The sequence below is a fragment of the Amblyomma mixtum genome, chromosome 10 (assembly GCF_055824585.1).
Source record: "Amblyomma mixtum isolate Tamu chromosome 10, ASM5582458v1, whole genome shotgun sequence".
In the NCBI taxonomy this organism is placed as follows: domain Eukaryota; kingdom Metazoa; phylum Arthropoda; class Arachnida; order Ixodida; family Ixodidae; genus Amblyomma; species Amblyomma mixtum.
The window spans coordinates 116,502,856-116,525,266 of NC_143021.1; the positions used below are offsets into that span (position 1 = coordinate 116,502,856).

At 47.0% G+C, this 22,411-nt stretch overlaps 2 protein-coding genes across 3 annotated transcripts in view; both read right to left on the reverse strand.

Annotated features, from left to right (window-relative positions):
- Nucleotides 1-62: 62 nt before the first annotated feature.
- LOC149326744 (uncharacterized) lies at nt 63-5,451 on the reverse strand. The gene is made up of 3 exons (XM_089563849.1): nt 5,184-5,451; nt 3,927-4,020; nt 63-3,416 (listed from the first exon to the last, which is right to left on the reverse strand). The coding sequence occupies exons 1-3, from the start codon at nt 5,334-5,336 to the stop codon at nt 952-954; spliced, it is 2,712 nt and encodes a 903-aa protein (XP_089419975.1). The 5' UTR covers nt 5,337-5,451; the 3' UTR covers nt 63-951.
- Nucleotides 5,452-18,526: 13,075 nt separating this feature from the next.
- The window catches only part of LOC149326745 (USP6 N-terminal-like protein), a 102,154-nt gene continuing 98,269 nt past the window's right edge, over nt 18,527-22,411 (reverse strand). For both annotated transcript variants that reach the window (XM_089562858.1, XM_089562857.1), the window contains one exon: nt 18,527-22,082. The gene's annotated coding sequence lies outside the window, so the exon portion shown is untranslated. The remainder of the gene's footprint in view (nt 22,083-22,411) is intronic.

A 22,411-nucleotide genomic window follows, 5' to 3' on the forward strand; every position in this document is an offset into this window, starting at 1 on the left:
TCTTTTCGAGCGCGTAGATGACACGGCAATTTCCTCGCTGGCGTCCCAGAACCTAGGGTGCCTCGATGCGCGCGCTCCTCCCGCCGCCGCCGTGCAGGGTGGAGACAACCGCGTCGTCTGCTACGACGTCCGCCATTAGGATGCCCGCTCCGTACGCAGCCAAGGGCGGCGAGCCAGCCAGTGTCACATTCACGGTTTTTGTAATTTCGCGACATCGGCTGTTATGAAGCCGTGGTGGAGGACATCGGAAATTTCGTCCACCTCAGGTTTTTATTAACATGCACCGATATCGACCTAGTACAAGGCACTGTGTTTTTCAGCTCTATCGAAACTCGGCCGCCGCGGCTGTGTCGCGCCCGTGCAGCCGAGCGCCATATACCGCCCAGCGAACACATCCGGGCCACTTTTAATGTTTCTTTGTAGTTTCAAACGTGATTTATAATTTTTGCGGAGCATTACTCGCTAATACTACAAAATAAACGACTTCTGGAACATTTTTGTGTTAAGCTTGAGTATACATATAGGCATGTTCTTTCATTTTACATTACACAATATAGTACTTTACGGCTATTTTATGCTCAGAAAAGCATTCCCATAGCTATTCTGAATTTCGTTTTCCTTTCTTTCGCGTTACTTTCGATATGCAGATGGAGATAAACAAACTTTTTAATACATGCCAGATTACTTGGTGCTTCACACATATGGTTTCTATAGCATTAAATTTTGACTCACGCAGTCACGGACTATAAGCCCTGTTTAGCATATCTTATGCAGCAATATAATGTAAACTGCTCACTACTATAAATCAGATATCGATGCCGCTAAAATAAAGCAGCCACACGGTTTCTGAACAATGAAAAAAGAAACTGCATCCGATAATTAGCGATTTCCGATGTGATAGCTTGTTTATTTGGTCGGAAACCTTAAAATGTCAAAAACAAGCGCTACAACTCACTGCAAATTAACTGCAGCGCATGTCTTGCTTCCATGCCTATTGACTCTCGCAGCTTCGAGCTGACGCAGGTGAATGCGTAGCCGTACTCTTGCATAACTTGATATCAGTATGTTTGCCAGAGAATCCTTGTGTTGCTGACAGGCCTCCATAGTGAATCGTGTGTTCTTGTTTAAATATTCTGTGACAGCCTTTAGAGGGGACTTAAGGGTGAACAGATTGTCTGTCCAGGACGTGATTCCTTTAAAGTGCTCTTCGCAGGATTGAAAAAGGCTCATAACCGCACCACTCGGATAACACAAGTTCTCACCATCTTGGACGTACTCTTTCAGTGCAGTTAAATATGCATGCTCATGGTTCGTCGAGCCAAGCATTGCAGCCTTGCACTGCTCGCAGTTCGTTTTCTTCAAAATTCCTTTCACAACAAATCCGCCAATATGATGCAAAATACTGCACTCAATTGAAGTCAGTGCTTCAATGAACAGAATTTCCCCATCGTCAATTTCCTCTTCAACATCTCCAACGTACTCTTTTTTTCCTTGTGAAATCATATCAAGCAGGCACTCAGAATCATCCGTTTCATAGCTTGAGGTTGCTGGTGTGTGCAAAAACTGACTGACGCATACAAGTTTCAAAGCACATTTCATGTCATACGCGTTTGGAACGGGTTTCCTGTGACGCACAACAGAAAAAAGATTCTCCAGGCAGTCCTGTAGCAGTCTCCCGGTGAGAAAGGATTTGTAGCCATCCATTTTAAGCACAATATCTTGCAAACGAAGGACAACTGTTGTTGCAATCATGAGACCTGCCTGTGAGGGCTTCCACTGGGATGTGCTGCCCATCTGCATGCCTTGAATTGTGTCCACTGCCAGGCGCAACATGTGCAAGGCTTCATGGTACTTTGCCATATCTTGCCAACTAAGTGCAACTGACGGATGTCGTGAGGACATCAGTTTGTACCATTTTGCGATGAGCTCCAGGAACCATGCTGTGGTTTCAGCTTCTGGTTCGAGCACTTTCTCTCTTATTAGGCAACGAATGGCGGCTGGGGATTCCTTGAAGAACTGAACTGCTATGCCGACCTTCATTTTTGTGAAGTGGCCTTTGCTGACATGAGCTTCAGAAAGTTTGGGTGCAATTTTCAGCTCTTTGCTAGAGTCGTATTCTACGACAGCGCGCACGTGCTCCAGCTTGACTTTGTTTGAGGGTAAGCTATGTTGGCAGACAGTTGCATCGCTCAGCGTAAAGTCAATAGAGTTTAAAAGCTGACCTCGGATATTTTTTATCACGTGAGCCGCGTCCGCAGTGAAAAAGAGTTCCTTTCCCTGAAGCATCGGATGAGGGATTGAGCACACAGTGTTAGAATTCCTATGGCTAGAAAAACCTAACTCGCGCCACATAGCTCTGTTGGACGCTCCCATATCAGAGGTTACCACAAGCACTCTAAGAGAAATGTCAGCGCAAAGCTGCACGATTTCCAGAACAAAACTCTTAAGCAGACCCCCGTCGGCAGAGCTTCCTGTAAAATGGTATGCGATTACCTGCTTCCACCTTGTGTTCAATCCTCCGACCATAAACACTAAGCAATGACATGCAGGTTCATCTGGAACTGCTGGAAATGTTTTCCCTCCAAACACAATGTCTTCAGCACGATCGAGGTCATACCCTTGTGCAATTTCCATTTCATCGAGATAAAGCACACAATCTTTTTCAATATCTTCCATGCCCTCTGCTTTTACTCTGAGAACGTCAATCACTTCAGTTAAGATTCCTGGTAGGAACTTAAGTCCCTGAAGACGACGGACAAGAGTCCTATTAGAAGGCAGTGGGTACCCAAGTCTTCTTAGGGTTTCGTAGCCTGAAGTTCCACTCGCAAATTTGATCTGAAGGGCTTGTTTAATTGTTTTGGACGACCAGGTGGAACCTTTGTTGCTGTTCCGAGACAGGGCTCGCATTTGGTCTTGATTTAGGAACTTCAGTTTTTTTCGTAACATTTCGCTGGCCTTTTCCATTTTTTGAAGCTTCCTTTTAATTGACTTATTTGTAGCACTTGTTTTGCTGTGAACTTCGCTAAGTTTCGCGTATTTTTTCTTCATGTCCTCTAGCTGTTTATTAAGTGTAGCACATGAGCTGTTACTGCACTTCTCTGCACGGGTTGCACGAAGTGCGCAGGCAACTTGCAGGGAATCATCTGTGGCGGGTATTGAAGTTTCTGGAATGGAACTTGGGCGAGGTGAGTTGTTCATCTGACTTTGAGCCGTCTCCCTGTCGTCACTGGGCAATGGCTGCAGTTCTTGATTTGCCGTGTGTGGCATATCAGCCATGTCGTTGACGTATTGGTCCTGAATTTCTGTTGATGTGGTATCAGAAGCACTCTGTTGATGCTGCAGAGTGCCCCTTTGCTCTGCTGCCGCAGGCACCCCTTGTAACCTTTCCTTTGGCGGCTTCCTGTGCTTAGGCATCGCTGAAAAAAGAGAGGCCACACATGCTGCAAATCAGATGGTGCATTATTTTATCATTACGAACGAGCATGCTCCAAGTCTTGCTACGTTTAGACATAAAATTAAATAAAATGCAAAATTGTCAGCATCATGCTTCTGGGCGGAAGGCGCGGCTGATTTACCTCCCTGTAAAAAATGAAAACGAGCTATTCTATTGACCGGAGGTATGAAGAGTCTTACTGTAATGTGAGCCGCCTAATTCTCTGAAGAAACATTTGTGTGAATTTTATGTTCGTGTTTTTGCACTTTATGCTTTTGTGTTTTGTTCTGAAATTGTTACCCCTCTTGCTAGGACCCTTCACTGGGTCTGCAGTATGATGAAAAAAAAAAATAATCGCTCCACGTGAGTCTACAAATGGCCGGTCATTACAGTACTAAGTTAGAACAATCAGGCTAAGAATGAAAGAAGCAATAGGATTAGGAAAGAAGCGTTGCAAACTTTCGTTAATGTAGAAATATGTGGCTTATTATACCTCTGAAGGAAAAAAGCGTTGGCACAGCATTGGGCTTCAATTTTTTCCACCCGTCAGCCCTATTCTGCTCAAAGGCGCTTTCTTCAAAATGTGCCTGTAACACAGAAACATGCAATGATCAGACAAACTTATTAATGTTTAAATTGAGAGGGCTTCACACTAACATTCTAAACAGCTAAAAATAAGTAACACAAACAGGGATATGCCCAAACAGTTATAAGTGAAATTCAGGTGCTTGTTAAGATATACTAAGAAAGAGGCAAAAGACCGTCGACTTCTTTCTGAAAAAAAAAAAAAAAAAACGGGGAGAGTGCGAGGAAATTATTGGACACTGAAGAGATGTGTGCTTCCCATGTTAAGATACTAAAGGTTCTTGCCTTTGCTGCTAGGTGGAACATGGGCAGTGAGCTAAGAAATTCCTTTAAAAATAAAACGTTGCACTCATATATGTGCGCGCAAGAAGGCAATGCTGTAAGTCAATCCTGGATTTTTCACGACTTCCCGCTTTCGATCATGCTGTCCACAAATTTTGTGGAGCTTCAATGAAACAGCTCTCTTTCGTCTGATCCTGTCATCACCATTAAGAAATTTCCGTTGTTAAAGGGCTCCGTAGTCATGAAATCCTCGTCACTCATCTCCAGTCAGATGTTCAGATAATTCACCGGTCATCGAATGGGGAAAGAAAAGCGAATGTCTAGACAAGCGTGATCACAAAACACATATCGATCACCAAGTTAAGCGTGCCTTTATACATGCAGTAACTACCAATTAGCCGTTAGTAAACTAGTCATAACGAGTCCTGACATGATTGTCATGGCCACACATGCGTCTTGCTTGGTCATACGCCTCATTTCTTTTTCTCTCTCACACACACACACACACACAAACGGGCGCGCGCACGCACGCACACCGTCTGAGTTGGACAGCGGCACAAGAATACAACGCCGAGAAAATTCCTCAAAGCGCTCTGTATGTCATAGCATAAAAGGTAACTTAGAGCTCCCCTTACGTTCCACTGCGCACAAAAAAGAAATTGCACAAGGATCCGGTAGCAAAGAGCGCACATCTTTACGCGCTCGCAGTACTACATGTACAACAAGAGATTATAAGAACTAAGCATGTCGTGTTGCCCAGAAATAAACGAGTTAAACACGCAAGCATATGCGCCAGATATCTAGGATACAAGACTGACAAACGCTACGGTATAAAGCATGCAAATGAAAGAATAACTACGAATACAGAAGAAGCATAACTTACGCTGCATACACACGAGCGGTCCGTGGGTTGCCACTTGTCGCGCTTGATTTTTACGAGCCAGAGAAGCCGTCTTTTCGGTTCTTTAGGGAACCGGTACATCTTCCACTCATTTCGTGAGTGGTTCGTGCACTGGGGCACGCAACACCCGGGCATTTTGTCCCAGAAAACGCCGCGCACGTGCCTCTCCCAAGCAGCCGCGGCGACGCGTGGGGAGCGAAATGGCCGCTGCCGCTCCGGAGGCGGCGTTCGCCCCTTCAAAGAATGGCACCACCCTCCAAGAGGGTGCGCGCATCGAGGCACCCTACCAGAACCCTCCTCGCAGCGCCGCCCCTCCTCCTCCTGTTTTTCTCCCTTCTCCTCTTTCTTTCTTTCACGGCTGTTGCGCTCTTCGGTCTTATTCCTCCGGCGAGTCTGCCTCCGCGCACCGCCGCCGCGAATCTGCGCGTCTTCTGGACCGCGGCCTGGTCAGCGCGCCTCTCAATGGTGTGCTGACGCATGAGCACGTAGGTGGTGGTGGAAACGTTTATTGCCAATGATGTAAATCGTAGGGGCGCCTGGTTTGCTGCAAAAGTTTGCATGATGACGAGAATTGGTCTGGGTATCGGGCATGCAGCAGTATTGGGTATTGAGCAGTCCGGGTTTGTAGTTGTCGCCAATGTGCAGCCTGCGCTATGGTGAGGGACGGAGCAGGGGGTGCGCATTCCCTTCGTTTGTCTCGGTAATACGAGAGAATGTCACGGAAGGAGACCAGGTAGTGCGCGGGCCGCGGGCGAACGGACCGTCGTGTAAATCCATTTAACGCCATTTTAAGTACGTGCGCAGTCGCCTTCTTCGAGCGAGGAACGTGCCGGCCACACAAATGGCTCGAAGGGCAACGCGACAATCGCGAGCCGGCTGTCCTAGAAGCTCGCCAGGAGCAGAACAGCTGTGAAAGAAAATACGAGCAGAATCGCTTTATTAAGGCGAAATCCTTTATTGCCTCATACTGTCGCGAGCAGGGAATGCTAGCAAGTGTGTTCGAGTTCCGGCGAAGAAAAAAAAAACTTTATTGAGACTGGGAATCGAACCAGGGCGTTTGGCACTTCAAGGGTAGTCGCTGCCATTCCGTCACGAACACGGTTTGAGCAAGAATAAAGGCAGATCTAGTGAACGCACGGGTTTCGTGAGTGCAATAAAACAAATAAAAAAATGCAAATATGAAAAGAAACAAAATAATAAAGAAATTAAACTATGAAGCATGAAAAATATTAAAAAACACAGACAGCGCGGTCCGGAAGACGCGCAGATTCGCGGTGCGCGGAGGCAGACTCGCCGGCAACCTGCAGTGTAGTTTGCAGGTACATGTGGCGCCGTCTCGTGGCCGAAGAGACAAGCACTGAGTAGGCAGCTCGGCGCGGCCCGAGCGGCTCCGCTTCCCGAGGAAGGCGCAAACAGCGAGGTTGCGCAGTTTTGCGGATTTTTGGAAGCTTTACCTCGGCCATCCTACGCCATGGCTGTCGGTCGCACTCGGAAAAAAAATCAACCGGAGATACTGTTGCGGGAAGGACTGTCATACACGAGAAGGGAACGGAGACGTGAAGCTGTTTCGTTTCCCTGCAAGGCCGCACGGGTCAACCCGGCGACTGAAGTGGATCGTCGCAGTGTGTCATGTCAAGAAAGTTGCACTGGTGTTGTAATTCACGTGAAGCTAAGAGGAGAAAAAAAGTGTAAATGCGGAGCGGCTGAATGAAGCTATAATATTGAGCTTTCATTAAATTCGCCGCTAGTAGTTCTCTTGCTTGGTATCGCCGAATTACGGTCGCGCTCCCGCGTTAAGAAGCCGTTTTTCTGGTTCTGTCAGAACAACGGTCTTCAAATCAGGATTCGTCGCGTTCGAAAGCAGGGCTCTTGGTCGCGGTTTTGTCCTATACTGGTATACTCAAGTACGTGCGCTCAACGTTAGCGTGTACGTGTCGAGGTACCATGAATTAAAGGCAGCACGCCTCGCGGGGTGAATCGCAGGTGATTAATTCAGGTCCCACTCCCGTATGTCGTTCCCATATGTGTTTGCCCGTCTCGCGCAGATTTGCATGCTTTGTCTAAGGGGTGAATTGATTTTGCAGTGCTGTGTGTCATACAAATTTGGTTGCATTGTATTTGAGTGGTGAAGACTTCTCCAACTGCAGCCCAAATGACAACACAAAAATATGTTCAAAGCACTTTGTCCGTGGTGAAAAGAGTACCATTGAAACGCATCCCGGTTATCTCCCGACAAGCAAGGTCATGCATGAAACTGCCCTAACATTATTAACAACCTTAATTCAGCTGTAAACACCTGGATACCGTGGGAGTCATAAAGAGGCTGACTGTGTGGTTGCTTGGACGTTCAGTCTGGGCTCGATAGATGCAATTCTTTCTGTACACCCACCACTGTTTACTGTGCTTTCGATTACACGCTACGGGAAAAATTCACATATTCACGGGTCCCGTGCATCTAAATTTTGTCCCTTTATGTTTTTAAAAATCTTTTTTCCAGATCAGTTACCAATGCAAAGCTGCGAGACGGTTGCTTACACATGCACTGTACATGCACAAGTTGAACGTCGTACACGTGTTTGCCCTGCTGAGACTGACACTTCGCCGAAATTTCAGCGCCGTCTGTTTCCTTCACTGAGTGCACATGGTTGCTTTCGGAAAGGCGACATCCTTTTTAGAGCTCCGGTCGCCGAAAATACACATCGATGGCATCAATAGGCTTGAATCCGCAATATAAAACAACCGACATTTTCAAATTCGTACTGGGCATGCACGCCGCAAAGAGCGACCGCCTACCCAGTACCAAAAAAACATATGGTGGCGGCGCTGTAAGCAGCGCGACAGCGGCGCCGCCTGGCTATTGCAGGTTGCCTTACCGAAGAGCGCAACAGCTGTGAAAGAAAAAAAGAGGACGAGGTGGATAGCGGAGGAGGAGGGGCAGCGCTGCGAGGAGGGTTCTGGGACGCCAGCGAGGAAATTGCCGATGACACAACACATTTGTAGCACAGCCAAGCAACCACAGAGCGAACAAACCGCACATTGCAGCAAAAGTAAAGGTCGAAAGGAGCACCACGCGACGAAAACCAACGAGACCATCGCGCCACAAATATTGGCTTGGCTGATAGATTGGATTGGGTTGACTTTTAGGCTTACCGCTCTGCCGCGGCTCCTGGTAGGAGTTTATTAGGGTTTGTTTTCATGGAAGGCAGCATGCATGGCTACATGCCTCGGTTACCTCGAAGGAGTGCTGCAGGATAAAAGGGCGTTAATTATGAGCACTGGCGCCAGAAAGCCAAGCGATTCGTTTAATTCTGGTTCTTTAACATCAACACCATAGTTGAGTGATCTTAATCAATCTGAATATTAAACTAGTTGGTGGTAGAAATGTGATTGTGTGAATTTTGGCATTGGCAAAATAGAATTTGTTTTAAAATGTTCGTCTGAGGGAAAACAAATTATATATGCATGCCATGTAAGCTCACATCCCAAGAGGGATGTTTACGGATACTCCTCGGACATCCGCCGGCGGATGTCCGCCAGCCATCCAAAAACGAACGTCCCTCGTACATACACAGAATCTCCGATGCGTATATCCGAATATGGACATACGTAGGCATGCCCTATGGACATCCCAGCCTGGCACTGGAGATTCGGACCTTACTCGGATATACCACGGATATCCGTGGTTGACTGGGAGTTAATTAATGCACCAACAAAATGTAAAGTGAACAATCGCGTAGCAGAATGCAGCACTCAGGCTTTCGCCTTTCACCACTTTAGCCGCTAAAGTTCCTCGTAGTTTTTCATCCTTCTCTCAGTCACAACAACAACAACATTGTGGGGAATATATATCTGAGGCATTCGGCCGCAGCCCGATTTCAGCAAGTGTCCGTCCCGGCGGACGCGGTTGTTGCGACGCGCGCCTTTACTCTCTTTTTTTTCTGTCCTCTTATCTTTCAACTCTCTTCTATCTGCACGTGCCAGCGGTGGTGGCTTGGCTTGAGCCAGTTGGCAGGTCCGTGCACTTTCCTTTTCATCCTTCTCTCAGTCGCTACCACACCGGGAAGAACAGAGACGTGGAGGTTCCAGTGGGTCAGGAACACCCCGGCTGCAAGAGAACAACTCCGGCTACTGCTCCGATGATCTCAACTTCTACGGCGTCGCACCGTAGGCTTCCTGCCATTCCCGAGCCTGTTCAACGGAGTCAACGGCTGACGCAACCACCTGCTACGGCCAGGGGTGCCTCCAGCGCTGTGCCCTCTACGCCAACATCGCCAGCATCGCCGCCACGGGCACTTGGACCGGGAGCTTGTACGAAGCAGCCAACAACGTCGCCAGCGACGCCAGCCTGAGCACTTCTAACGCCACCTCGATGCTGGCTACCTAGATGCCACTGACTGGACCCATGCAATGCAACACCGAACCGTGAGCACGAATGCGAAACGCTAGTAGACTGGGTGTTCCTGGCCCATGTGTATTGGTACTCTGTGTTTTGTTAGTTTTGTTAAATGTGCGTCTGTGTGGGTACACCTGTTGCCTAGCCCATTCTTTCGGCCCGAGTGTTCTCGGGGAGATCCGCGACACTCATCGCGTAGAGAAGTCTGGGCGATTAACGTACCCCTGTCTCTCCCACTGCTTGCTCTGTATCACCTGACTGTATGAGGTCTGTGGTTTCCCTTTCGCCTGAAGCTATGATTCCTTCTACCTCGAGGGGCTGCCATGCCTCCTGTGACAACAGGCCATCGGTTTGCATGACCAAATGCATTTAATGAACATTTTTCGAGTATTACAAAATCCCTACTCTCTTCCACCGCACCCACTCCGGGTTACGCTTTGCAAACACCAACTGTTGCAGAGTCTATATTCCTTTTCCCCACAACTGAAGCTGAAGTCTTAACAGTTTTTAGTAACCTAAAATGTAGCAGTGCAGAGGACAAAGACGGATTCCGCATAAAACCTGTTAAGTTTATTATTGACTTACTTGCTGCACCGTTAACTCACATTTACAACATTGCTCTCGCTACAGGGATCTTTCCGACAGAAATGCAAGTCGCAAAAGGTATTTCCATTCAAAGAGGAGGCGACACATCAGATTTATCAAATTACCGGCCCATCTCGATCCTGCCTGTGTTATCGAAGGGTTTAGGAAAAATTGTGTTCCAGAATAACTCAATTTTTAGGCAAGCATGGTGTCCTATCTGACCAACAGTTTGGCTTTAGACCTAAAAAATCGACAGACAACTTTGATTAAACACAAAGAACTAATAATTGAAGCCTTTGAGAACAAATGCCTGGTCCTTGCCATTTATGATGATTTTTCAAAAGCATTCGACTTGCTTAACCATGATCTGCTGCTGCAAAAACTGGAACACTACGGAATAAGGGGAGTCACTGTCTCTGCTCAAATCATACTTAGCTCATCGCAGACAATTGGTTTCTCACAATAACAAGTTATCGAGCCTTGAGCCACTTCTCTCTGGTGTTTCCCAGGGCAGCATAATGGGGCCCTTATTACTCCTTGTTTACATCAATGACATCTTTTTTACCCCTGCTTACCCGTGCCGTTGACCTTGTGGGCTTTGCTGATGATATTACAGCACGGTTGTTGGGTAGCACAGAAGCCGAATTATTTTCGCGAGCCAAAAAGTTTCTGGAGTACCTTCACGAGTGGTCAAGAAATAATCATAGAAGGCAGTCTTATTCCGAACAAGAAACAAAACTGTTCACATCAATTTCACCCTATCACTAGGAGGCACAACAATTGCAATCGTGCGAAACATAAAATGCATAAGTTATCTTCTCAGAGTGTCTCACCTGGGAAGAACAGGTCAATCATGTTCGGAAACAACTGAATCGCTTCAACGGTCTTATTTGCCAACGTAGGGACACACTTCCGTCTCGAGTAATGGTCCTCATTTATCAAGCTTGGATGAAACAAATGAGAAATGGAAAGTGCACGATCATTATAAAAATTAATTTATTTAGTACCAAAAGGTTCTACATATACATTTATGTATAGAGAATTCTTCACTTGTTATCTACAGTACACACACAAAAAGCTCCCCACTGTATTCGGCTGTCCATGCGAGTTCGAGTTAATTAAAGGACAAACACAGGCCATCAGGCAAAAGAAAAGTAAATACCCCTCAAATGACGTGCACTGATCGCACACACAGTCTATTCCGGCCGCCGGGCACAGATGGCTTTGCCGTTGTGTGCATGTGACAGTGAGGCAATATGCACCACGGAATACCTTGCCTTTACGTAAAATGGCCACTTTTTGTGCTCCCTGAATACGTCGGAAGTACGTCCACATAGTAACACTGAATGCAGCCTCGGCCACTTGACAAGGGAGCATCGCAATGTGGAGCTACCCAGTGTCCAGCCTAGAAAAGTAGCAACGAATGAAAGGTTCCTGTAATTCGTACGTGCATAAATGAAAAAAACTTAAGCTCCAGATTACCAATTTGCTCCATAGTGTTACTGACACTAGGAAGTGTTAAATCAAACACCCTCTCACATGTTTACAATCATAGTACCTGCTTCCCAAATTCACTAGTAAGCACTTACACATCATTACTCCGAGCATAAGCCAGCTACACCTTTGGTGCAGTCAATGCATCAAAGTAACAAAGTTGATGAGGCCAAGAAAAGAAATGAAACGAAAGAGAAAAGGCCCAGTAAACGTGGTGCACAATGCAAGAGAGGTGGGCAAAGCTCATCTGGTGCCCGGCAGTCCATCACAAATGGCAGTCGGGTCAAGAACTCTGCAGCCCGGAAACCAGAAACGGAATGTGCATGCACACACACTTGGGCCCCCTTCTAAGCGATTCTACATTGGCATTGATCAGTCCACAGTATTATGTACAGGTGTACATAGCGAAGCTATACACAAGGGTCACATACAAGGGTTCCGCAACACATACAAGGGTTCCGTAACTCACACAGGTCGCAGGCACGAAGAGCAGCAAGGATTGAATGTAGACAGCCAGGCAGCTCTGGGCAGACAGATGCAAGGCGCCAACTGTGAGTGTTGCCCAAGCGCTACTCTGGCAACTCTGGGTGTGCAATCACCACTTGCCAAAAACAGCGCCCGCATTCGGCCAAACTCTCGCAACATCAGCTCCATGTGCTGCAGTAAATCCACATACCAAAACTTCGACGCACTTATTGCAAAATTTGATGTGCCCGCCAATGCCAGTCTAGAATAAAATGAGTTTTCCAAGAAATGAGCCAAATCCAGGACCAAATTTAAGTGAAGAAAAATTGCAATTGCAAGCCCACCTATAGAGCTTTCCTGCAACATACTATCAAAATTAAATGGGCCACATAACTAGCACTTAAAGCATATCATGGACCAGCTTCCAATGTGTTGTGTTTTGGTAGACTTATCAAGGTGGATTTGGCTCACTTTGAAACACTCAAGTGCAGGTCATCAATTTCATGTGTGCATTACCTTCTTAGTTCACACAACAGTGTGAATGATGAGTGTTAGTTTATGCAAGGAAGGTTATGTTTATGCAACACCCTCCACAAGGGGCCAGATGGTACTGCCAGCATCGAGACTACAGGCAGCACCAGAGTGGGTCCAGATACTGGTTTCATTGGGCATTGCTACAACATGCACATGTGGCAAGCACTCAGGTGGCGTGCCCAAAAGTATTGCTGGAGTTGCATGCCCTGCCACAAGATGAAAGCAGCTCTTTGCGAGAACGTTGAAACTCTAAGCATTGTGACCTAGAAACAACAGATCATACCAACACACGAAAGAAGACTTCTTGTTTTGTCAGGCCCTGATGACAACATGTTTTGGGGAAGCTTCCCCAAAATAAGGTTCCCTACTAAAAAAAATGCACTTTCCAGTGCAACTACAAACCAATCTGCAACAGTAGTGATAAGTCAGCGCATAGTCCAAAGACAAAATAACATTCGTGTTGGAGTTGAAACAGCAGTCCCATGGCAATCGGAACAAAGTGCAGTTCTGGTGCTTGTTGACTGGCACAAACACGGCACCACCAAAAGACGTTACGTCAGTTGGCACCACCAGAATGCATGTTACGTCTGCGAGTTGCTTAGCTGCTTGTCCAAGGGCGGGACACCACTCTGCCAGTGCAGACACACCTGGTATCCTCTGGGGTGCCGCACCACGAAACCCGGCTTATTTGCGGCGCCCTTGATCAGTCGGACACACCTAGCGTGCCGTCGTGCTGCTTGCCCTCAAAGAGGACATTTGCTTGGGAGGGACTCGAGAGCGAGAAGTATTGCATGGCCATAGTCTCAATCTACATGCACGGCTTGCGCTAAACTGGGGACAGGGACAAGGCCCCCGCTGCTAAACACGCACACACATATATGTATATATGTACAGCAGGAATTGAAGAGAAAACATCCAGGTGCTCTAAAAGACATACTGTTGAAGCTGAGGAAACTTGATGTGCTAAAGATGCGTCGCAGTAGACACCTGCCAACATGTGGCAGGTGTAAGCGGCACAGAGTAACGCTTATTTGCTTCACGACCAGCTGGCTGCGGTGCTGTGATGAGCCTTGCAGCTATCACGTGAGCCTTGGGGGAACGTAGGCGGCAACCCGATTGCGGTGGTGCTTGCAATGCCTTTCAAGCTCCGCGCAGCGAGATTTAAGGCAAAACTTGCCTCCTTGGGGTGTGCCATTCTTCAACACCTCCGCATGAAGTTCGTAGAGGCAAAGCATCACCTCCACCAAATAATGAATGTCCGTCTCCAGCGGCATACGAGTGCTCCATCAACAGAGTACACCTCCACCAGAAACCAGGCCTCGATCGACGCGGAAAAGGCGGTCACAATGACGACGAAGGCCTGTGCACTAGAATATCCTCACTGACAGCTCACCCAATCGATTGTCTTTTTTTGTGTATAAAGCCAAACAGCTGCTCGAGCATGGTGCCAGTGCGACAGTGACCGCACTTATTTTAAACGAACTTTAACAAAGTTGCACTGTGATTCAAAGAAGCGTAGACAGTTTCAAAATCTACCAGCGTGGTTTCTCACAAGCAGCACTATGCAGAGCTGCGAGACTCGTACGCTCCGACGTGCTGCTGCTTTTTCATTCTCAGTCTCAAGGTCAAGACTACTGTCGGTAGGAGTGAGTCTTCTCAGCATTTTCTCCGCCTTCAAATCTTACACAATTTTTATAATTTTGATACTGCATTTCTTAAACATGGCTACTTGGTGAAGCTTCCAAAATTTTTCATTAATAGAAAAAAGCCTGTTCATTGCACTACTGGAATGTACAGGGTCCGTCAAAAGTTCCAAGGCCACAGGGTTTGCTTTTGAGCAGCATAGTCGGGCTGTTGAAATACCCTCGAAGCTCAAAATATCTGTAGAGAATAGAAGAAGGATCGTTCTACCATCTGAGAACCTCGATAGCTCTATCGGAATCTCAAGTGCCAGGATATATCGATGAAAAGTGGACCATGTGGCCTGGGAACTTTTGACGGACCCTGTACAGTGTCCAGATAGAGAAGCCACGTCTCCAGCAGAGTGAACAGCGACTGCAGTCCTCTGCAGCAATTCGTGGCATGTTCCAAAATTTGTTCACTGCCAGCAGAAAGAAGGCTCTCCATGGCATTTTGAGCGTTTTTCCAGGCTTGTTCCTGATCCCATGAATTATCTTCCCGAACGTATACACTACTTAGAAATCACAAGAGGACAAAACGGCATACGGCACACATGCAAATTTACAACTGCTTATTACTTACCGAAGGGGCATATTTATACATAGACAGAATCATATATCTTCACAGTATCTTCGATAAGTAACACACAGTTGAAAGCTTGCACCTGTGCTGTATATCATTTTCTCCTCTTGTGTTTTCTAAGAAGCGCATACGTTTGGGAAGATGATAAAGCAACTGGCGGCCGTGCTAGGATTGTTATCCATGACTACACTGTTAAAAAAAAGAACAGTGCCTCCAACCACCACAGGAGAATGTTGAGACACCCCAGATATTAACAGCACAATTTCTCACCGGTTTCCCCTCGTACCAGTATGAAATGCAGTATAGATGCGAAATTTCTCATGTGTGGCTGACTGACTGCTGGGGGCTCAGACTAGCTGTACGGGGGGTAGCATTACTATTCGATGCATGTCAGTGCAGCACACAGGCTATTGCCAGGAAGGCAGTCATAAGTGGGTCACAAACGTGCACATACAGTGTGAGCACAAAAAAATGCGTACGGTGGATTTTGAGCTCAGCCGCTGTCCAGCGTATTTATTTTGTTTTTCAGCAAGAAAGCTGAAGCAACTGAAACCACGCTTTTTCCACTGCGTTCCAGTTTTCCATTTCTGCGCGTGCCGTGGAACAGGCATCGTTTTTCCCACTCTTTTCAACAATGAATGCCACAAAGAAATGCTTTAGATGAAGAGTATGCCGGAGTCAAAGGGAAAGTTTCAGTATTATTCCAATCTCAGTGCCTAACAGGCACAGTGACAATGTCCCAAGGGATTCGCTTCAAAGAAAAAATGATCAGGAAAGGGCCAAAGCACAATTGGAAGCAATAGAAAATTTGTTGGTTCCAGTCAGATTATACACTGGTTTAAATTATGGTAGCAATGTGTTACACTTTTTATGAACAAAGAAGACTGTCAGTAAAAGAAGTTTAGCGTATTGTTACCACCACGAACAACGAGCTAGGCCCAATTCTCACACTTTTAGTGGTTCCAAATGTGTTATGGCCCATTGCAAAAGGTTTTCTTTTGACTCAGGTGGTTTTACGGCCCTTTGCGAGTGCTTTGAGGGCCACAGATAAGTGGGTGGCACTTCACAGACCTAAATAAAAAAGGGCAACCAACGCTCAGAGCTATAAACCCTACCATTTGTGACGGATTCATGGCAGCTAGACACAGCAGGGGCGACTGGAGAATTGACAGGCTCGACAGATTTGAACTCACAACAGGATCAGCGCGACCTCTTCACTAAAGATGAGGGCTAACGCCAGAGACAGGTGACTGCACATGCCTTCGCACGTTCTCTTGACTGTAGCTTGTCACACTAGCCAAACCGCAGCTCCAATCCGCAGCTCAGTAAGCATAGCTGGTGAACACCTGTTATTGCTCAGTACGTAGTATGCCATTCTTATTTGACCACGGACAAGACAACATGCTCGAATGCTCGCATGGCGTTTCTGTGAACAAAGCTTTCTTGCACTGTCTTTCACTCTTTTGTGCTGCATGGCTCTAAGAAACTGATGAGAGAAATGAGAATGTTTCCAACACAGATTCCACTAGAAATGTGCACCTGCCCACTTGACAGTAAAGCATGCACTAGAACTGCACTGGGGTTCCATTCGAATGGAGCAGGCTGCACTGGTACAGGCCAACATCTACCTGGGCCTCTTGCGTCTAAGCTAGTTCTGAGTGATGGTGGGCACACAGGGGCTAAGCACTTTCACGACTTGCGAGATACGTCTCCTGTGAGCTGTCTCCATTCCCGCAAAAGCTCACAAAGCACACGACTGCAAGAATGGGCAACGCCTCCACTTCTGCTCTGTCAGCTCCTAATGTTTGCGTGCTTTCAAAAACAGCTTTTGCTCATCTGCCTCCAGGTGTGATGCCTCTTCTCACCATTAACATTCGGGGGCCAGATGGTCATACATAACGAATCAACAAAGAATGCAAGCACTGAAACAGCGCACACAAAAGGCGAGGGAAGACAGGATGGGTGGCACACCACCATCCATTCAGTCGCTCTCACCCGCACCACCCATACTAATCTCTTCTGTGCGCCATCGCAGTCCTACGCTCTTCGTTCAATCATTACGCCCGCTCACGCTGATGCAAAAAGCACCAGAGTGTCCACATGGCAAACTCCAGCCTTGATGCTGCAGCTTCCCTGAGAGAACAAACGCGCCAGAGCAGAAGCTTGGAGATTGCACTCCACACTGCCCCTGGAAAAAGGTACCAACATAGTACCAAAAAGGTACCAAAAAGGTACCACCATGGTCTTCAATGTTACTGACATAATTTACATCTCTCTAACCAAGCAAGCCCTAACAACCCGGGGCCAGATGAAGTTCAGCTACAAACCGAAGGATCATGCTACCTCTATTTCTACGAGCTGTACATGGCTGACCAGACGCCGCAGTAGTTAAGTACGTGCCAGACAAAATAATGGGCATCTCTCTAGCAGCCCTCCAGATATGTCTCCACTGTTCCCACATCAATGAACTACAAAGCACCCCAACGTTCTCTCTCATCACCCCAGCACCCAACACTTTCCTCGCAGTAGAACAGTGGCCAGTGTATGCAGGACACTCGCACTGGCCAAGCTGAAATTGTGTATCTCTGCAACTTACACAACGAACTGGCATTCTAACAGTCAGCAACTTGTGTACTACTCGCCAAAAAAACCAGATCCCTCTGCAGAGAAGTTCCCCTGATTAAAGTGGTTTGGAAAAAGGCCCAAAGTTGAGCCACAAATAGCTCGATCCCCAGGCCTTTCCGTCGGAGTGGTCCGCCGACACGTTCCTTTAGAACCCCTCACAGCTCTCGATCCGCGAGGCATTAAGCTACGGCCTGACAGGTCAGAAGTCTGGCTCTCGCTACTTTGTAAATAAAAACACGTACGGACATGACAACAGGAAGCATCAAAGATCTTCCTCTTCTTTTGTTCCCATCTGTTTCATGCTGCACTGTTCAACACAACGTAACAGAGACAGCCCAGCCTTCGTGAAGTTTTACACCATTCTCTTGAGGCCTGCTTCCCAACAGCGTCGTCTCGCCACGCTTAAGGGGGGACACTGGTCTTGAAAAGAAAATTTTATTAATTTAGTCATAGTTATGAAATTTTCAGGGCATGTGTATTTATGTACGCTGATTCTGGATATGTCATTTAATTTCATGTAAAACAATTCCTTGAGCACTTATGCACTTTTTATGCAAGTGTTTTGCGGAGAGTTTTGAAGAAAATTTGCTGCAGGAAACTCCCTGAAATGTATGCCATTGGGTTCTCTTGACACCAAGGAATGCAATAAGGGTGAAATTATCATCCTGGCTCTCATAGAAGTTGAGTAATGGGGTACTGAAGGTGCCACTTCAGAAACAGAAATAATACTTTCCTTCTCATTTCTGAAGCAACAACTTCAAAACTCTATAACTTAAGTTCTATGATAGGCAGGAAGACAATTTCACCCTTATTGCATTCCTTGGTGTCAAGAGAACCCAATGGCATACATTTCAGTTAGTTTCCTGCAGCACATTTTCTTCAAAACTCTCCGCAAAATACTAGCATAAAAAGTGCTTAAGTACTCAAGGAATCATTTTACATGAAATTAAATGACCTATTTAGAATTGGCACACAAAAATACATATTCCCTGAAGGTTTCGTAACTGTGACTTCATTAATAAAAATTTTTTTTCAAGACCAGTGTCCCCCCTTAATCCAGGGTTGTTTCCGCACCCACGACTTTGAAGGAGATTTCCAAGTAGTAGTGAAGATGCACCAATCCCCACATCCTGCGCATGCGTTCTTTTTTTTTTTCCCTAGCTGCAACCTTCACGCATGCTGCTTTTGTCCCCACCACGTTGAACCAAGACCTCCGGTCAGCAGCCATTCTGCATTTGCTGGGACACAACAACGACACCCGGCAACCACCAAACGGAAAACCCCCAAAAAGGACTAGCTGCTGCAGAGCGGGGAAAATCAAGACACAACGAATAAAATAAAGTACAGAAGAGTTGTAACAAGGCACCCAGGCAAAAAAAAAAGGCTCCCCTCCACAGCAGGAGTATTTGAAGAAACCAAAGGCGGACAGAAACATCAAGCGAGCCACGTACGGGTGCCAAGAGCATAGCGAGCACACTTGTCACAATGACAACAGCGAACTCGGTGGCAACATGCGAGCCCATCACACTGTGTGCATGCACCCATATTTGTGCGCATGGAAGGTGAGCTTTGTCACAGTGCACTGATGACTGTGGCAGGCACCCAATGGGCACTAAAACTCCCTTGGGCGTTCCTTGGACGTCCCATGGATGTCCTACACAGGACATCCCAGGGAGTTTCAGAGCTTTGTCACAGTGCACTGATGACTGTGTCAGGCACCCAATGGGCACTAAAACTTCCTTGGGCGTTCCTTGGACGTCCCATGGACGTCCAAGGAAAGGGAGTTTCAGTCTTCAGCCATGTCTTCTCATGGCTGGCTAGGCTGCTGGCTAATGTGCGCCCTGGTTTCACCCAAAGGCAACATTTTCAAGCTGGACCTTATTCATCACTGCAACAGCTTGCAGAGCTTGTCTCAGTCCAGAAGTAAGATTTTAGCTTTGCAATTACAAACGGGGAATTAAAAAGCACTTCACCACCAGGCAGGATGGCTGAAGCACCCGCCAGGTGCCAATTTAAGCATTGCTGGATTGGGCTAGTTGGTTCATGGCTGCTAGGAAAAAACTAACACAGCAGAATATGGACAAAGTAATAGCAAACAGGTGTTTTGCCTTGTTAGCCATAAGACTGTGCCGTTCATGCCTGGCCAATCTTTCTAGCTTGATGTCAGTAGAGAAAGTGGCCCATTTCAAATGACCATCGCCAAAGGATAACGAAGTACTGTGCCTGGTAATGAGAGTCAGCACTAAACACATAACAGTGCGAGAAAACTTGGCCCACAAGCTAGCCAGCAGTGTTGCCATCTGAAGTACCTTTTCCTACTTCTGAGAGTGGCGTAACCAACAATCTCCACTCTGGGTGGTGACTCAGACCTGAAACATTTGCAGGGCTTCGGCTCAACCGGAAATGTCAACACACAGCTCCACCAGCACGGCAACTGGCGAAGGCCATCCAGAAATCTAGGCATCTCTCTCTTTCCCTTGCACAATTTCAAGCTCAAACATGTTCCCCCATCAATGTGACCATCCCTTCATTAACCGTTGCGCTTATTCCCTCACTACAATTTACTGTACCAAGATTCACACCAACTTTTCCGCTCACCGTAACAAAACTTCCCGTTTTACACTGCCGGGTTGCTCAAAAATGCACTGTGACAAAACTGGCCCCAGCTGAGACAAAGAGTCCTGCACCATTTGCAACAACGTTCTTCGCAACGTGCAGTTGGGGGGCGGGGAACTCGGTAAACACAATCAGTCAAAACACACAAGAGCATTCATCAACACGTTAGTGCTGCGAGGAGGTAAAAAAAAACAAAAGAGGCATGCACACAAAAGAACAAAAGATTTGGCACAAGAAAGAAGCTCGACACAAAAAAAAAAGAAACCCTTACAACAGCAAGGCCAGGTCCAAATTTTCGCCACATGCCTGCTCAGTCCAGACAACAATACAAGCAATTTTGCTGCAACCTGCTTTGTCCCCCATCGCCAAAGGTTCAAATCAACACAGACACCTAAGAATAGTCCGTGAGCACAACCAAGTCGTCACAGTCATACACAAAAGCCAGGCCAAACTACCAACCCAATTACGTCATTCTTGTGGGAAATTTAACACGAAACAAACAAGGTGAGTTGGCAGTAACAGCAGCACAGTTAAAACAGATGAGGCAATTGAGACTGAATGACTGCAGCAAGATAAAGAAAGTTAACGCCATGACCATTGAAGTACGTAGAGGAAAGCCTATATTAGAATGAACATAGGGCAAGGCACTACCCTTGAAACAACAATTTTTTTTCTTCATGAAAACTACGCAAATTTTTTGTACCAGTGAGCCTTTTTCTCACCGACAATGTGTGAATGCACAGATGGGGAAACTCTCGTTGCAACAGAGTATGAACACGAGTGACTCGCAAAAGAAAAGAAAACAAATACGGGCCAACCCCGATGACCCGGACTGACTTGAGTGCGACCCGTAAAAGCCAAACCTTCCCTGCACACCTTCCAGCCAACCCAAGTGACGAAGTGTGCGGTGCCAATGGTCCAATTTGCAAACCGGTTAATGGCAAAGCTGACCAATTTCACAGTGCACCAAATAAACGAGTGGAAACAAGTAGAATCCAGCAAGACCCAGTTGGTTTCCAATTAGTACCAATCGTGCTCTGGCCCATTCCATTTGGTCACTTTAAACTAGGATAAAGCCCCCCATAAGCTGTTAGGCCTAATGGTGCTCGCCAGGAATGGGCCGGGTGGTGACTCTGACAATGGACCGCTTGACATTTGCTTAAACACATTTGCTTGAGGCAGCAGACACGACGAGCCAATGCATCCTCCCACAGAGAAAATGGCTGCCACAGCCAGCTGCGATGGATTCACAATGCAGCTGCTGCGGTAAGTACTATGGGCAATGGCTGAGACACAGACGAGTGCAGGACAGAATTCCGTAAATGAGGAATCCGTAAATGAGGATTCCGTAAATGAGGATTCCGTACGAAAAGACTAGGCTCTGCATGAGCAATTTATTTGTAGCCGGAAAAGGAGAACACCTAACTCCACGGCAAGCGCTACAGACTGCATCCCTCGTGCTCCGACCTCCCTAGTATCCGTTGGAGCTACTCGTGACGCCAAGGGCGTAGTACCACCCGTGTTTCTAGCAAGCAGCTGTCACACCAAGGTCCTGCACACATCTGTGTCCCTTCCATTGGGCGTTCGCCCAGTATTACGCGTGGCTTTCCATTTGGCAGATACCAGGTGCAAAAAGCACACACTTGCGGCAACAAAGCTGGCAGCCTTTGTCGCAGGCTTTGTCGACACCACATCAATCTGCAACTGTCAGCCACACGGCATCGACACACGGCGGATCTCGATGATGGAGGGGGAGGGGGGTGCAGATGGCTCTGCTGACCACTTCAGTCAGATCCAGAAACTGGTGTGCGCTGAATCCCTGCCACTTCCACGGAGGATCGTTGAAGTGATGTGGAACCAGGGAGGCCGCCGCCACATTGCCATTTCCTGACCCGTTTGGACAATTTCTGGGAAATGAAGGACACAGGAAGCGCAATCACCAAACACATCTCACTGGCAAAAGAGACAGAGATTGGTTTTGTGGTTTTATAAAAGATTTTGAGTCCCAAAGAGACTCGGGATATGAGGAATGTGATAGCGGAGGGCTCCGGATAATTTCGACCACCTGGAGTTCCTTTAATGTGCACTAACATCGCAAAAGTACACGGACCTCTAGGATTTTGCCTCCATCAAAATACAACCACCATAGTCGGGACAGAGCTTCAAGCCTGTATACAGCCCTCGCCAACTAAGCTTGCCTTCAGGTTTGTAAGCGACAGACGAAGAAAGGATTTGA

Excerpts from the sequence above, each read along its gene's own strand:
- LOC149326744 (XM_089563849.1), bottom strand. The coding sequence starts at position 5,336 with ATGCCCGGGTGTTGCGTGCCCCAGTGCACGAACCACTCACGAAATGAG. Across the intron at positions 4,021-5,183 it reads ACCGCTCGTGTGTATGCAGC|GCACATTTTGAAGAAAGCGC; the intron begins GTAAGTTATGCT and ends TCTGTGTTACAG. Across the intron at positions 3,417-3,926 it reads AACGCTTTTTTCCTTCAGAG|CGATGCCTAAGCACAGGAAG; the intron begins GTATAATAAGCC and ends CTCTTTTTTCAG.